At 48.2% G+C, this 13,018-nt stretch overlaps 1 protein-coding gene across 2 annotated transcripts in view; it reads left to right on the plus strand.

The window, feature by feature from the left end:
• MICALL1 (MICAL like 1) overlaps positions 1-13,018 on the plus strand; it is a 27,848-nt gene continuing 14,830 nt past the window's right edge. The window contains exons 1-3 of one of the 2 annotated variants that reach the window (XM_067559464.1): positions 1-243; positions 9,551-9,599; positions 12,465-12,606. In XM_067559464.1, the coding sequence (XP_067415565.1) occupies positions 113-243; positions 9,551-9,599; positions 12,465-12,606 (322 nt within the window). In that variant the 5' untranslated portion in view covers positions 1-112. Of the gene's footprint in view, positions 690-9,550; positions 9,600-12,464; positions 12,607-13,018 lie in introns of both variants that reach the window. The other variant, XM_067559462.1, reaches the window with a different exon arrangement.

Below are 13,018 nucleotides of genomic sequence, written 5' to 3' on the forward strand. Positions count from 1 at the left end.
TGGCACCGGGCTGCCCGCAGAGAGAGACCCTGGCGTGCTCAGACAGCGACCGTGCGCAGGGCCAGCTGGACACAGGCGCCGGCTCTCCGTGCGGGACACTCCCCCTTCTCCCATGCCGAGCGCCCAGGCCCTGCCCCATGGCCCCGCGCCAGGCTGGGACCCTCTGTCTCCGCCGCGGCTCGGGCTGTGGCTGAGGAAGAGCCGGGTGCGGGGCCGGGCAGGGCGGAGAAGCGGCGGGGACAGGTCTGAGCAGAGCCCGGCGCCGCGGCGCGGGGAGGGAGGGAGGCGCAGCCGGCGCCCGCAAGGGGTAGGACTGGAGGGAGCGGGGAGCCGCGGCGGGGCACGGAGCGCAGCGGGGCCGCGGCACCAGCGGAGCCCTGATCGCCGCCCCGCAGGCGGAGCCCCCTGCCCGGGGCCGAGCGCAGGGACAGGAGCCCGCACGCCGCTCCCGGGAGCTGCCCAGGCCCGAGCCGGAGCCCGCCTCCCCATGCGGCTCTCCTCGGCGGCGGCGGCGGCGGCGCCCTGAGCCCCGGATCCGCCCCGATGTCGGGTCCCCGGGGCGCCCTGCAGGCCTGGTGCCGCCGCCAGTGCGAGGGCTACGCCGGCGTGGAGATCCGCGACCTCAGCAGCTCCTTCCGCGACGGCCTGGCCTTCTGCGCCATCCTGCACCGGCACCGGCCCGACCTGCTGTGAGTACCGGGCTGGGAGCGGGACCAGGCCCAGCAGCGCCGGGCTCGCCTGACCACCGACCCGACCCCTACCCGGGGGACGCAGGCCGCACCCGGAACTCAGGAGTCTTGAGGGACTGGTGGGCACTGTGCGGGGGACAGAGGGGCAGGGACATGGGAAAAGCCCTGGGATAGAGGGGAGCGGGCTGCCTAGGGCCCCCCAGCTCCATGTGGGAGTCGGACAGGGGGAAAGGCACCAAGGACCCATCCTCAGACCTGGGCTACTATAGGGGAGGTGCCCCTCACACCCACGGTAGGGGAGCGACCCGGCATGCGCTGCCTCCCTGGGATATAGGTGCGTCTTTTTGTCCTGGGATTTAAGGAGAGTAGGGAGAGCTGGGCCAGAGGGGTAGCGCAAGACAAGGCGTTTAGAGCCATTGGTGGGGATTGCGGAAGAATAGCTAAAGAGGTGGGTGGGCTGCTTGGAGACTTGGCTCCTGGGTGTACGTGTGTGGGAGCTCCTTTAAATTTTTTCCTGGGCTGCAAACCGGGTTCTTTCAGATTTATTATTGCATCTGAAGAATCGAATCCCTTGGAATTTAATAATAATAATATGTCACATTTATCCAAGATCTTTCATCCAAGGATCTGAAAACACTTTGTCAACACTAGGAGTTAAGTTTCAGTTTCAGTGTATTTGTTAATTATTATTACCCATGTTCTACAGAGGGAGAAACTGAGGCACAGAGAGATGATGTGACTTTGTCCACATTATCCAGTCAGTGGCAGGGTTGGGAATAGAACCTAGAAGTCTTGATTCCAAGTCCCCTGTGCTAATCACAGGACAAATCACTCACTTATTTGAAAAAATATGTAAAAATAAGTCAGGCTTGGGGAAAGAGCCATACCCTCATCTCTGGAACTGTCACTATCAAATCCTAGAGGGATAGTCTGACCAGGACAAAAGGAAGTGAATGAGAAGTGATGTTCCTAACACCATCCCCTGCCCTATCCTCCCCAAAATGGGCATATACCGTATTACTGCAGCTCCTGATATGCACTATTGTGTTGGCTAAGGCATCTTTGCATTTATTTTGAAAATTCCCAGGACTGTCTCAGTCAATAAGATTCTTCCTTTCCAACAATGGTTTATAAATGCAGCATGTATGGACAAAGCACTGGAGAAAATGCTGTAGGAAACAATCCTGCATTGGCCAGGAATGAGGGATGGACAAATGTTACCTAACAGGTGTCCTTCATAGGCACCTTTGATTCTATATATGTGCATATTTTTCAGTAGAGGAAGTTTGTGTGCTGATTCTGCTTTTTCCTAGTCTGAATAAATGCCAGGGAGGAGGGCATGCTGCTTCAGTGCAGGACTTTTTGATCTTCGGTTAGGGGAGTGCCAGGTGCAGCCTTAACTAGTATAATGCTGCACTGAACAGCCAGAAGCTAGTGATGACTGTGGAAAATAGCCCCTGGGCTTCCCACCATGCTAATGGCTTGGAATTTAGTGTTCTCAGTCTGCACTCCTTCTGCAGGAGGCTCTGGTGGAGGGAGATGGATTGACAGACAGATTAATGAGAGAGACAGGTGAGTTTTGAAATGGTGTTGCTGGGCGTGATGCTCTCCTCCTGGAAAAAGCATATAGCCAAATACGCAGCTGAGATGAATCTGTTCTTCAGGATTCCCACTCCTCCCATAAGCTGCATGCTTCTGTGTGGCCAGCTCGGAAACATGCCACCCATCTGTTCCAGTCTTCACTTCGCCTAGTGATCTGATGCCTTCCCCTTGCCCTCAGTACACACATTTCTTCTCACCTGTTGGCAAGTCCCTTATATCTGACACACAGCATTGCATCCTCTGTGATGTTCCATCCTCAGCCAAGGCATTCTTTTTACCACCCCAGCTGAGCTTGCTTAGTACAGTCTTTTGTTTAGATGCCCTCTGGATTTCCTTCTGTCCCAATGAAGATTGCCACCTGATTAAGAGGAGACACTATTTTAGTAATAATGCGGCTGAGGAGCTGGAGCACCCAACCGATTACAGAACAGGCTGATGTAGTTAAGAGAAGGTGCTATCTGAACAGGTGGGCTAGAGACTAAGTCAACTGCCTGTCTATTTCAGGAGTCACCTGCACAAAGCTCAGCATGAGTAGCTGGCATGGAAGAGGCTAACTAAAACAGGGATGAGCAGCATTCATACCGATTTTATTATGCATTTATCTTGGCTGTTGAGGGACTGAAAAGCAAACCGAGAGGGCCAGCATGAAAGTTAGATCCCCAAAACCCTACAGTAGGCACCGCTAAGCCATCTGAAGGCTTCCTCATTAAATGGAATTACCATCTTTAAGCAGCAGTCATTGCTCTTAATTAAGTATCAGTGAGCTCAAATCTGTTCTCTGGCAGATGTCCTCTGGCATGTCAGTTAAGTGGAGTGAACAGTATTGTAAAGACAAACCTAGGGCCTTACAAGGACATGGCCTGTTAAAGAAGGATTTTTACAGGGGTGGCCAAGGAGCGTGCTGTCTCATCTGATTTCAGCCACTTCAGCAGGTCCTGATTTGGAAACTCAAGGATATGGAGTAATAACTATCCCAGACAGTGTAGCAAAAATATTCCACCTGTTCTTCTAAATTGTATTTGTAAAGCACCTTCAATCCTCTTGGTAATAGGATCTGGCTGGTAATTGTGAATAGCCTTCTACAGTTGCACAGGCTTCCAGTGTGATGGGCTGTTCCAGCTGCTTTCGCACAATTGTGCTGCTGCTTGTGCTGAGTGCAATGGTGTGAACTCAAGAGACCCTGATGTTCTGGAGACACACGCATTGATGTGCTACAGCAGAACCTTGGAGGAGTTCCGAACACCTCTGAAATGTTCGTAACTCTGAAAAGAACGTTAGGGTGGTTCTTTCAAAAGTTTACAGCTGAATACCGACTTAGTACAACTTTGAAACTTTACCATGCAGAAGAAAAATGCTGCTCTCAACCATCTTAATTTAAATGAAACAAGGCCTGGTAGCTTCCTTCTCTTGTCAAATCTTTTTTTTAAACTTTATTTTTTTAGTGGTTCACGTTTAACACAGTACTGTGCTGTATTTGCTGCTTTTGTTTTATTTTGGTCTCTGCTGCTGCGCTGCCTGATTGTGTACTTCTGGTTCCAAATGAGGTGTGTGGTTGACCGGTCAGTTCATAACTCTGGTGTTCATAACTCTGAGGTTCTGCTGTACCCTGTTCCAGCTCCATCAGGGTGTGAAACAGCCTATGCATGCAGCAGCTGTGCGGATATGGATGGCGCTCAGTTATGGAACTCATGCCTTAGAGTTTCTCCTGCTGCTAGAGTGTCTCAATTTGTGCCTATCTTATTTATTTATCTATCCGTTATGTGTAAAGCACCTTGCCTGGGTATTATCTAGATGCTCTTGCTGCAGAGGGTTTCTGAGTGTTCAGCTCAGAACAGCTGCTGTGCCACCAGTTGAGATTTACTTGTGTTGGGTGTGAAGAGGCAACTGTTTGCAAAGAGAGGTGTGATCCCTTTTCATGAAATTCTGGAGAGACCATAGTCTGTCTCTTGCCATTATTGAAGTTGAACCCAGTTTCCACTCTTGCTCCAGGTTTGAACTCTCCTAATTCCAGCAAAACTAGCCCCATTAATTTGAAATCCCACAAGTGGGATCTTAATGCTGGGCATGGATACACTATCCTGGAAAGCTTCAGGCAAATGGGACAAGGCTTTTGGAAGCAATGAGCGTCTAAAAAAAGCAATGAGAGCTGTAAGTGCTCAGCACCTCTAGAATCTGGACCAAGGTATCTCAGGTTGGGCACCCAAACTCAGTAGCCACTATTAAAAATATGAGCCTAAGCAATTTGCTCCTTGGGCACTGTGGTCTGTGGGATTAGGCACAGGACTGGGAGTTTAGAGATCATAGAAGATTAGGACTGGAAGGGACCTCAGGAGGTCATCTAGTCCAACCCCCTGCTCAAAGCAGGGCCAACCCCAAAGAAATCATCCCAGCCAGGGCTTTGTAAAGCCGGGCCTTAAAAACCTCTAAGAATGAAGATTCCACCACCTCCCTAGGTAACCTGTTCCAGTGCTTCACCACCCTCCTAGTGAAAAAGGTTTTCCTAATATGCAAAGTAGACCTTCCCCACTGCAACTTGAGACTGTTGCTTCTCTTTCTGTCATCTGCCACCACTGAGAACAGCCTAGCTCCATCCTCCCTGGATCCCCCCTTCAGGTAATTGAAGACCACTATGAAATCCCCCCCTCACTCTTCTGTAGACTAAATAAGACAACTTCCCTCAGCCTCTCCTCATAAGTCATGTGCTTCAGCCTCCTTAATAATTTTTGTTGCCCTCCGCTGGACTCTCTCCAATTTGTACACATCCTTTCTGTAGTGGGGGGGCCCAAAACTGGACACAGTACTCCAAATGAAGCCTCACTAGTGCCGAATAGAGGCACTAATCACTTCCCTCGATCTGCTGGCAATGCTCCTACTAATGCAGCCCAATATCCCATTAGCCTTCTTGGCAATATTGTTGACTCATATCCAGCTTCTTATCCACTGTAACCCCAGGTCTTTTTCTGCAGAACTGCTGCCTAGCCAGTTGGTCCCCAGTCTATAGCAGTGCATGGGATTCCTCTGTCCTAAGTGTAGGACTCTGCACTTGTCCTTGTTGAACCTCATCAGATTTCTTTTGGCCCAATCTTCCAATTTTCCTAGATCACTCTGTATCCTCTCCCTATCCTCCAGCATATCTATCACTCCCTCAAGTTTAGTGTCATCTGCAAACATGCTGAGCATGCAATCCACCCCATCCTCCAGATCATTAATGAAGATGTTGAACAAAACCGGTCCCAGCACCAACACCTGGGACACTCTGCTTGTTACCGGCTGCCAACTAGACATCGAGCCATTGGTCACTATCTGTTGAGCCTGATGATCTAGCCAGTTTTCTATCCATCTTATAGTCCATTAATCCAACCCATACTTCTTTAACTTGCTGACAAGAATACTGTGGGAGACTGTATCAAAAGTTTTGCTCAAGTGAAGATATATCACGTCCACTGCTTTCCCCATATTCACTGAGCCAGTCATCTCATCATAGAAGGCATGTGGGTTCTAATCCTGGTTTTGACACCAACTGGCTTTGTGACCTTGGGCAAGTCACTCAGTTTTGCTGTGCCTGTTTCCCCCATCTGTAAAATGGGCAACAAAGGTCAGTCTTGTGGCTGAGGGCCGGGCTGAGATTCTGGAGATTTGGGGTCAGCCTGCGGCAAAGCCACAACGAGTGAAACCTTGGGCAAGACACAACTTCTTTTTTCCCCATCTGTAGGACTGGAATAATATATCCAGGCCTACTTCACAGGGGCCTGGGAGGATTCATTAGCTAATGCTTGGACAGTGCTTTGAAAATCTAAAGCACTATGTAAGTATTTAGTAGGCTCCCTTTGCAGCTTGGCGAAGCAAGAAGCAGCTGTGCGTGTGGGAGAATGAACATCTCTTCCCATGTCCTTGCACTGCTGCTTTCCATAGAGCCTGTGGAGTGAAAGAATAGGTCAGTGTCTGGCCAAGGCATTTTCAGTGGAGAGAGAGAGAGACGCAGATATACATTGAAAATGAGAGCAAGAAGAGGGACATCAGCAACATCAGGTCTGAAATATTGAGTCTGCCTTGAGTCACTGGTTCAAATCCCAGCAGGGTCAGCTCAACCATTCCTCTCAGTTTCTATGCAGTTTGCTGTGTAGATTTTTCCAACAAGGTCTTAAAAGCTCTCCCTGCTATGTGTGGCCATTAAAGAGCCCACAACGTATTTTGGAAGAGTATAAGAGTTTGCCTTAGTGTTTGCTGTACAAAATGCTCCCTGCCTTCCAGTATTTTGTTGACTCTTGCCCTAAATCACGGAGGCCACTGCTGCTGCTGTATCTACATAATTGGCTAAGCGCTTTGGGATGAAAGATGCTATATACATGGAAATTATGACTCCAAATGTGTTCTGCTTCGTTGGGACTTGCTGAATCAGGGCAATCATTCTACTGGGATGTCTTCCAGGAAACTGATTTAATAACGAGGAATGGTAATACAGATACTTCATCAGGACAGTGTTTACATGAACCAAATATTATGAAAATGCATTAGGCCCGTGGCTCTCAACCTATTCAGACTCCTGTACCCCTTTCAGGAGTCTGATTTGTCTTGTGTACCTCCTAGCTTAACCTTACTTAAAAACTACTTGCTTACAAAATCAGACATAAAATACAAAAGTTTCACAGCACACTACTACTGAAAAATTGCTGACTTTCTTATTTTTACCATACAATTATAAAATACATCGACTGAAATTTCAATATTGCACTTACATTGCAGTGTATAGTATATAGAGCAGTATAAACAAGTCACTGTTCGTATGAAATTTTAGTTTTTACTGACTTCGCCAGTGCTTTTTATGTAGCCTATTGTAAAACTAGGCAAATATCTAGATGAGTTGATGTACCCCCCGGAAGACCTCTGCTTACCCCCAGGGGTACATGCTCCCCTGGTTGAGAACCACTACATTAGAGTGATGCTAAAGTAGTTTTATGTTTTTAGCCAGGTGCCAGATAGTTGTGAAGTTCTAATTCTGGTATTTCCATCCAGGAGTCGCCAAATAAAGATAAAGGGATGTATTTTCCTGGGGGCTTACTGACCAGCAGCACACACAAGCACTGCAAAGCCTCATCTCAATCTGTGTTACTTCCTCCCTCCCCGGGTGCTGTTGTGTGTGCCAAGGAGCAGAATTTGGGTTCCTCAGGGCCAGATGCCATGTTATGGAGCAGTAAAAGGAAATGTAATGGACAGGAAAAGAGATGGACGTGCTGAAACCTACCCATCATTTGCATGCTATGTTTCTCACCATATAGATCTGAGGGAGGAGACCAAATGGTATTGGTGGAATTCATTCTCTTCAATAAAAGTTTGAGACCCTTCTACCTTGTCTTACTAGCAAAGAAATCTGCGTCTTCGCACTCCCAATCACTTGATAATGCTCATCATCATCTTCTTTCCACATGCACATCCCACCCACCCAAGCAGAATGGGCCTGTCTGAATAAAGTGGTTTTGAGTTGGTAGGAGAGGTTAGGGCTAGGGGTGAAGATTAATTTGAATTTGTCTGGCTTTGTAGTAACCCTAGCACTGGCCAGTGAGAAGCATCCAAACTCCAGCAGAACCAGTGCTCAGTTTCCAAGCCAATCATGTACACAAGGAAAGCTAGGAAATTCAAGTTATGGTCATTGTTTTAGAAAAGGGAGATGCGGAGTTAACATACTCCAGTCAGCCTTCACTCTGGTCTGTATCACTTCTCTCCTGTGGCTGAGCTACTTGTCTTTAAGATAAACAGAACAAAGGGAGTTCCCAGACCAAAAAAGTTTTAGTTTTAGTTTAAATATTTACAGGGAAAACACCTGAGTGGACCATTATCTTTAAAAAAACCACAGACAGCTGTGAGCCAGTAAATCCAAAGTTAAGGTTATAACTGAAAGAAAAAAATTGCCAAATATGGAACTTAAGAGTTAAGCTGCATCAAATAACTTAACTCAGCCTTTGTATTCCCACATGCTTCCATTACATGATACAATGCTTAACAGACGGATGTGTCTATCCCCCTACTATGTATGTGCCACCTGCTTGACCAGAGTCTAGCCTCCAACTCACCGGTCTTCGATGAGAACAGCAACACCGATGTTTTGCTTCTGAGCAGAGGAAGTATAGTTTTGCTGTGTCAGAGACTGAACGGCATTTATTTCAGTCTCTGTTGCAGATTTCCTGTGCAACCATGGGAAAGTCACTGAAGGATTTTCTTGCATCCTTCCTCATGCTGAGTAGTACCTCATTCTGGGCATAGTCTTATTGCTGTCTTTGCAATAAGCATTGTTGCAGAGCTAAACTGGGGGCAGTAATGATGAGGACATTTTGCTTAGTGTGGACACAACCAGTAAGACTCCTCCTGGGTTAAGGTACCGAATGTAAGTAAGAGTGGCTGATTCTATCCTTTAATTTCTGGTCTTATGTCCTCATCTGTAAAATGGGGATGATACTTACCTACCTCACAGGTGTGCTGTGATGCTGAGTTCATTGTTTGGTAAAGAATGCTGAGATCATCAGCTGGGAGGTGCTGTAACATGCACACCACAGATAGATCCAATTCCTGTCCTATATTTCCCTCACACCAGGTACTGGAAATCTTACAACCATTTTAATCCTATTATCTCCACACTGGTTGGGCCTCCTCTGGCACGGAATATTTTAAATCCTTGCAGATAGGCTACAGATACTTTGCACTGGATATGATTTAAGATGTCTGCAGCTGCATGTGAAATGCCAGAGTATGTTGGGGTTTAAAATATTCCCAGATGCCTAGATTCTTGGCTGAGTCAGCAAGACATCCAGTGTTTAGCATTTCATCTAGCTGCAATACTATAATATTTGACGAACATCTGCCTCGTAGGGGCTTAAGTATTGGGGAGATGAGGGGAGAGCTGGGGTTGCCTAGGGCCCTTTTTCTGCATTTCTGTATTTCACCAAGTTTGGGGTGTTTTTGAGGTGTAATCTTAAATCTTCTATTTGATCACAGTGGGGCTTCAATACTGGTTGGATCCTTTAAATGCTATTGGAATACAGATGATGATGATAAAGTTTGAATTTCCTGGCTTTCAGCCCTTTGTGTTTTTTTAAATTACAAAGTTCTCTTACGGAATCTTTCCCTGTCAAATCTACTTTAACAAAGATTTGGTTTGTCTGGGAATTCTGCTTTTTGTTATTGAAATGCCTCTGTAGTACTGGCTGTCCCGTGAGCCTGTTTGTGGTGTCTTTCTCATATCTCCCCTCTGTGCTTTCTTGTTTCAGAGATTTTGATTCACTCTCCAAGGACAATGTCTACGAGAACAACCACCTGGTAAGTCCCTGGGATGCCCTGCATGAGGGAAAGAGGGAGTCTTGGACATAGGAAATAACACGTGATATTGTTGGCATGCAATGTTGGCATAAAGTGCACTCCAGGGCTGGAGGACATAGTGGCAGTCATCTATACAGCGCTAGAAAAATCTATTCCCACTGGATAAGGCAGAAGCTTTCTTGGGTGAGTGAGGGGACCTGAAGTATCTGCTTCCACACAGCATAAGCTTGCATTAAAGAAAATATAAGCTTCTGGTTCATGTCATTGTCAAAATAATGTTCCGAGTGGGAAATGACTAAACCAATACAGCATCTTTTTGACAGCTCCATTGCCCCTACTGTTCTGAACTTTGCCAAACAGCTGAAGAATGAAGCTAACAAGAGTCGGGTCAGTTTCACAGCTGCTGTTCCCAGCCTCATGGGCAGCAGATTCATGTCAATTTCAGGATGCTCCTTGGAAAAGCTATCATCTGCAGTAGAGTCAGGCAGTGGAGTTATTGATGGGAGGATGGCCCAAAAATCAGAGGCTGGGAGTAGGGTAGAAAATCAGTAGCCTCATCTTCTCTGTCTTCCTTGCAACAGCCAGGAGGCATGGGTTGGCTTAGATTAGTGGAGACCCTCTTCCACAGCAGCCTGGAGGCTCTGGAGGAGAACCAAGAGACAGAAACCTCTTGTCTCTCAGCAGCTAAAGGTATGGCTGAGGGGGAGCTTCACATTTATCAGACACTAGCCAGAGGCTGACATAAAAGATGGAGCCCCTGAGCATGGTCTAGGGACAGCACCCTGGTTGTAGGCCCAAGCACCCTCACATTTCCCAGCTGCTGGTAGCAGGAGTGCCAGGCTTCTCACCCGGGTGTTGTTGCTGGTGGACTTTCGTGTCTGGGCAAGAAAATGTCTGGTAGATGTTTTCAAGCTTTGATTGATGGGATGCACAGCGAAGGTGCTAGATGCACACAAACCACAGCCGAAGCGGCTCCTAGGGAAGTATCATGCTCGAGGAGGGAGTCGTGGTCCAGAGGGAAGTATAATCCTAGGAAAGTGGCATTCCTGAGGACAGCACAGTTTCTGGTGAAGTGATGTTCCCAGAGGTGGTGTGGTTCCTAATGGAGCCACCACCTTCTGGGAGAAGCCATGATCCCCGGAATGCCTTCCACGGAACAGTACTGAATATGGTGTTCTGGGAATGATACCACTTCAGTGAAGCAGTGTTCCCTTCACCGCCCGTCTGCCCATCCCCATCACCTCCAGCAAGCCCTGAGGTTTGGTGCTCACTGTGGTGGGAGAAATATGCTTATTCGTTTCCCTTTGGCCTGAGGGGCTAGTGGTGGAACATGCTTGACTCCCCTTGTGGCTACCAAGTGAGTGTAAACAGTAATCCAGTGAGAATGGAGAGGGGAAGCGGTCTGAGACTATCTGACCTGAGGGAGAGCTGGAAAGACAAGGAGTCCTGGAATGTAGGTATCATCAGGACTCGTGGAATGCTTGGGTTCAAAAGAAAATAAGTCAAGAGGATCAGTAGGGGATTCTAGGGGTTCCCCCAAAATAATTACACACTCCCACCCACAGGGAACTGAGCTTCAGCATTTGGGGTTCATTCAGTCTCAGGGCTCCCCACTCACACTCTTCTCCCACAAAGGGATCCTAGCCCTGCTCTGTCTTCTGCCGTCAATCCATTTAGACCAGTGGTTCTCAATCAGTGGCCCGGGTCCAGTCAGCACATAGCTGCGGCCCATGTGACATCCTCAGGGCCATACAGGTAGTGTGTATATATTGTGTGGCTGTGGCCCACATAACACACACAGAGCTACATATGTGGCCCACAATGGTAAATAAGTTGAGAACCACTGCTCTAGACCCTTAGCTCTTCTACTCTCTGGCTCTGCATGTAGAGTATTTGTGAGCCCCTTTATGTTATCTCGGGGGTTTGTTTTGCCAATGCTGGGTGAGACACTTGCGTGGCAAAGTAGCAGGCCTCAGCAATCCTATCTCAGGATAAAGGTGCAGTAGGTCAGCTACAGACATCTGTGCTGCCCTGCCAGAGAAGCAACAGCAAGAGTAGACATTAGCTGCAGTGAGGGCAACACATCCGTCTGCTGGGGAAACTTCAGTGGCACTGCAGAGACCAGCAATGGCCTGTGTATCATTATTTATGGCTGGCAGGTGTCCTGTTTGACCATGAGTGGCCTGTATGAATTTATCTGTCCATTTAGGTACTTTATCTGCCCCCTGCCAGTAGTATCTGAGCACCCTGCGAACATTAAGGGATATAGCCCCATCGCACTGCTGTGAGGCAGGGCAGTGTTGTCCGCATTTCACAGAAAGGGAACCGAGGTACAGAGAGATTACGGGGCTCGCCACAGGTCATACAGGCAGCCTCAGACAGGGCTGGGAATTGACCCCTCAGCCCCCATTCCGTGCCTTACAAGATCATTCTTCCTCTCTGAAGATGAGATGGGGATGGTAGTATGGGTCCTAGTGGGGCAAGTGGCTGAAACTACCATCACACGCAGTACTACTTGCCGCATTATTAGTGGAATGGTCCCTGGAGACTCAACTCCTTGCTTTATCCCCCTCAGGTTGTAACTATGAGGAGACTTCATGGGAAGAGCAGGAAAGATGGAAGAACAAGCGCACTGGGCGGTGTAGTAGGGGTGAGAGGAGATGGGAGGGGGGTGAGGGCTGGAGGGTCTCTGAGAATAAGGGCACCTCCATTACTTAACCATCCCTGTGTTTTGTTTCCTCTGATGTGCAAGCTTTTCACCAGTTCCTGACTGCCAGATTCCAACAAACCCATGTGTCCATGAGCCTTTGTTTTTCAGTGGGCTTCAGTGTTAACTCCTTTCCTCCCTCTCTGGAACTCCCACAGGCCTTTCAGTTGGCAGAGCAGGAGCTGGGGATCCCTGCCCTGCTGGATCCCAATGACATGGTCTCCATGAGGGTCCCTGATTGCCTCAGCATCATGACCTACGTGTCTCAGTATTACAACCACTTCACCAACCCCAGCCAAGGTGAGATCTATGACCTAGTCTTCCAGCTTCCACCCATACCCCTCTATGTTGTTTAAGGGGAACACAGCCATGCTTTTGCAATGTCTTACTGTGGCAGGGTCATCTGTCCCTCTCCACGTGGCTAGTGATGAGCTCATCACAGCTTCCTGTTTTCAACCCAGTGCTTCCTTGTCTCTGTCTGGAATGTGTCACGTCAGGAAGTGATTGGGGGTGGGATAAATGTGGCCTCATTGAGTTAGCAGAAAGTGTTCCTAAATTAATCACCATTCTCCTAGCCCAACAACAGCTGGGAGGGCAGGCGGGTCTCATGGCCAGGAAGTTAGTGGGGAGAGAGCATCCAGATTTTCCCTTGTTTCCATCTTCCTTTGGGGATAGACATTGGAGCTGCAGGTGTTGTTGTACTTCAGGGTGC

Source organism: Emydura macquarii, unplaced genomic scaffold (genome assembly GCF_026122565.2).
Source record: "Emydura macquarii macquarii isolate MOO-44397 ecotype Brisbane River unplaced genomic scaffold, CSIRO-AGI_Emac_v2 contig_2205, whole genome shotgun sequence".
NCBI classification, from domain to species: domain Eukaryota; kingdom Metazoa; phylum Chordata; order Testudines; family Chelidae; genus Emydura; species Emydura macquarii.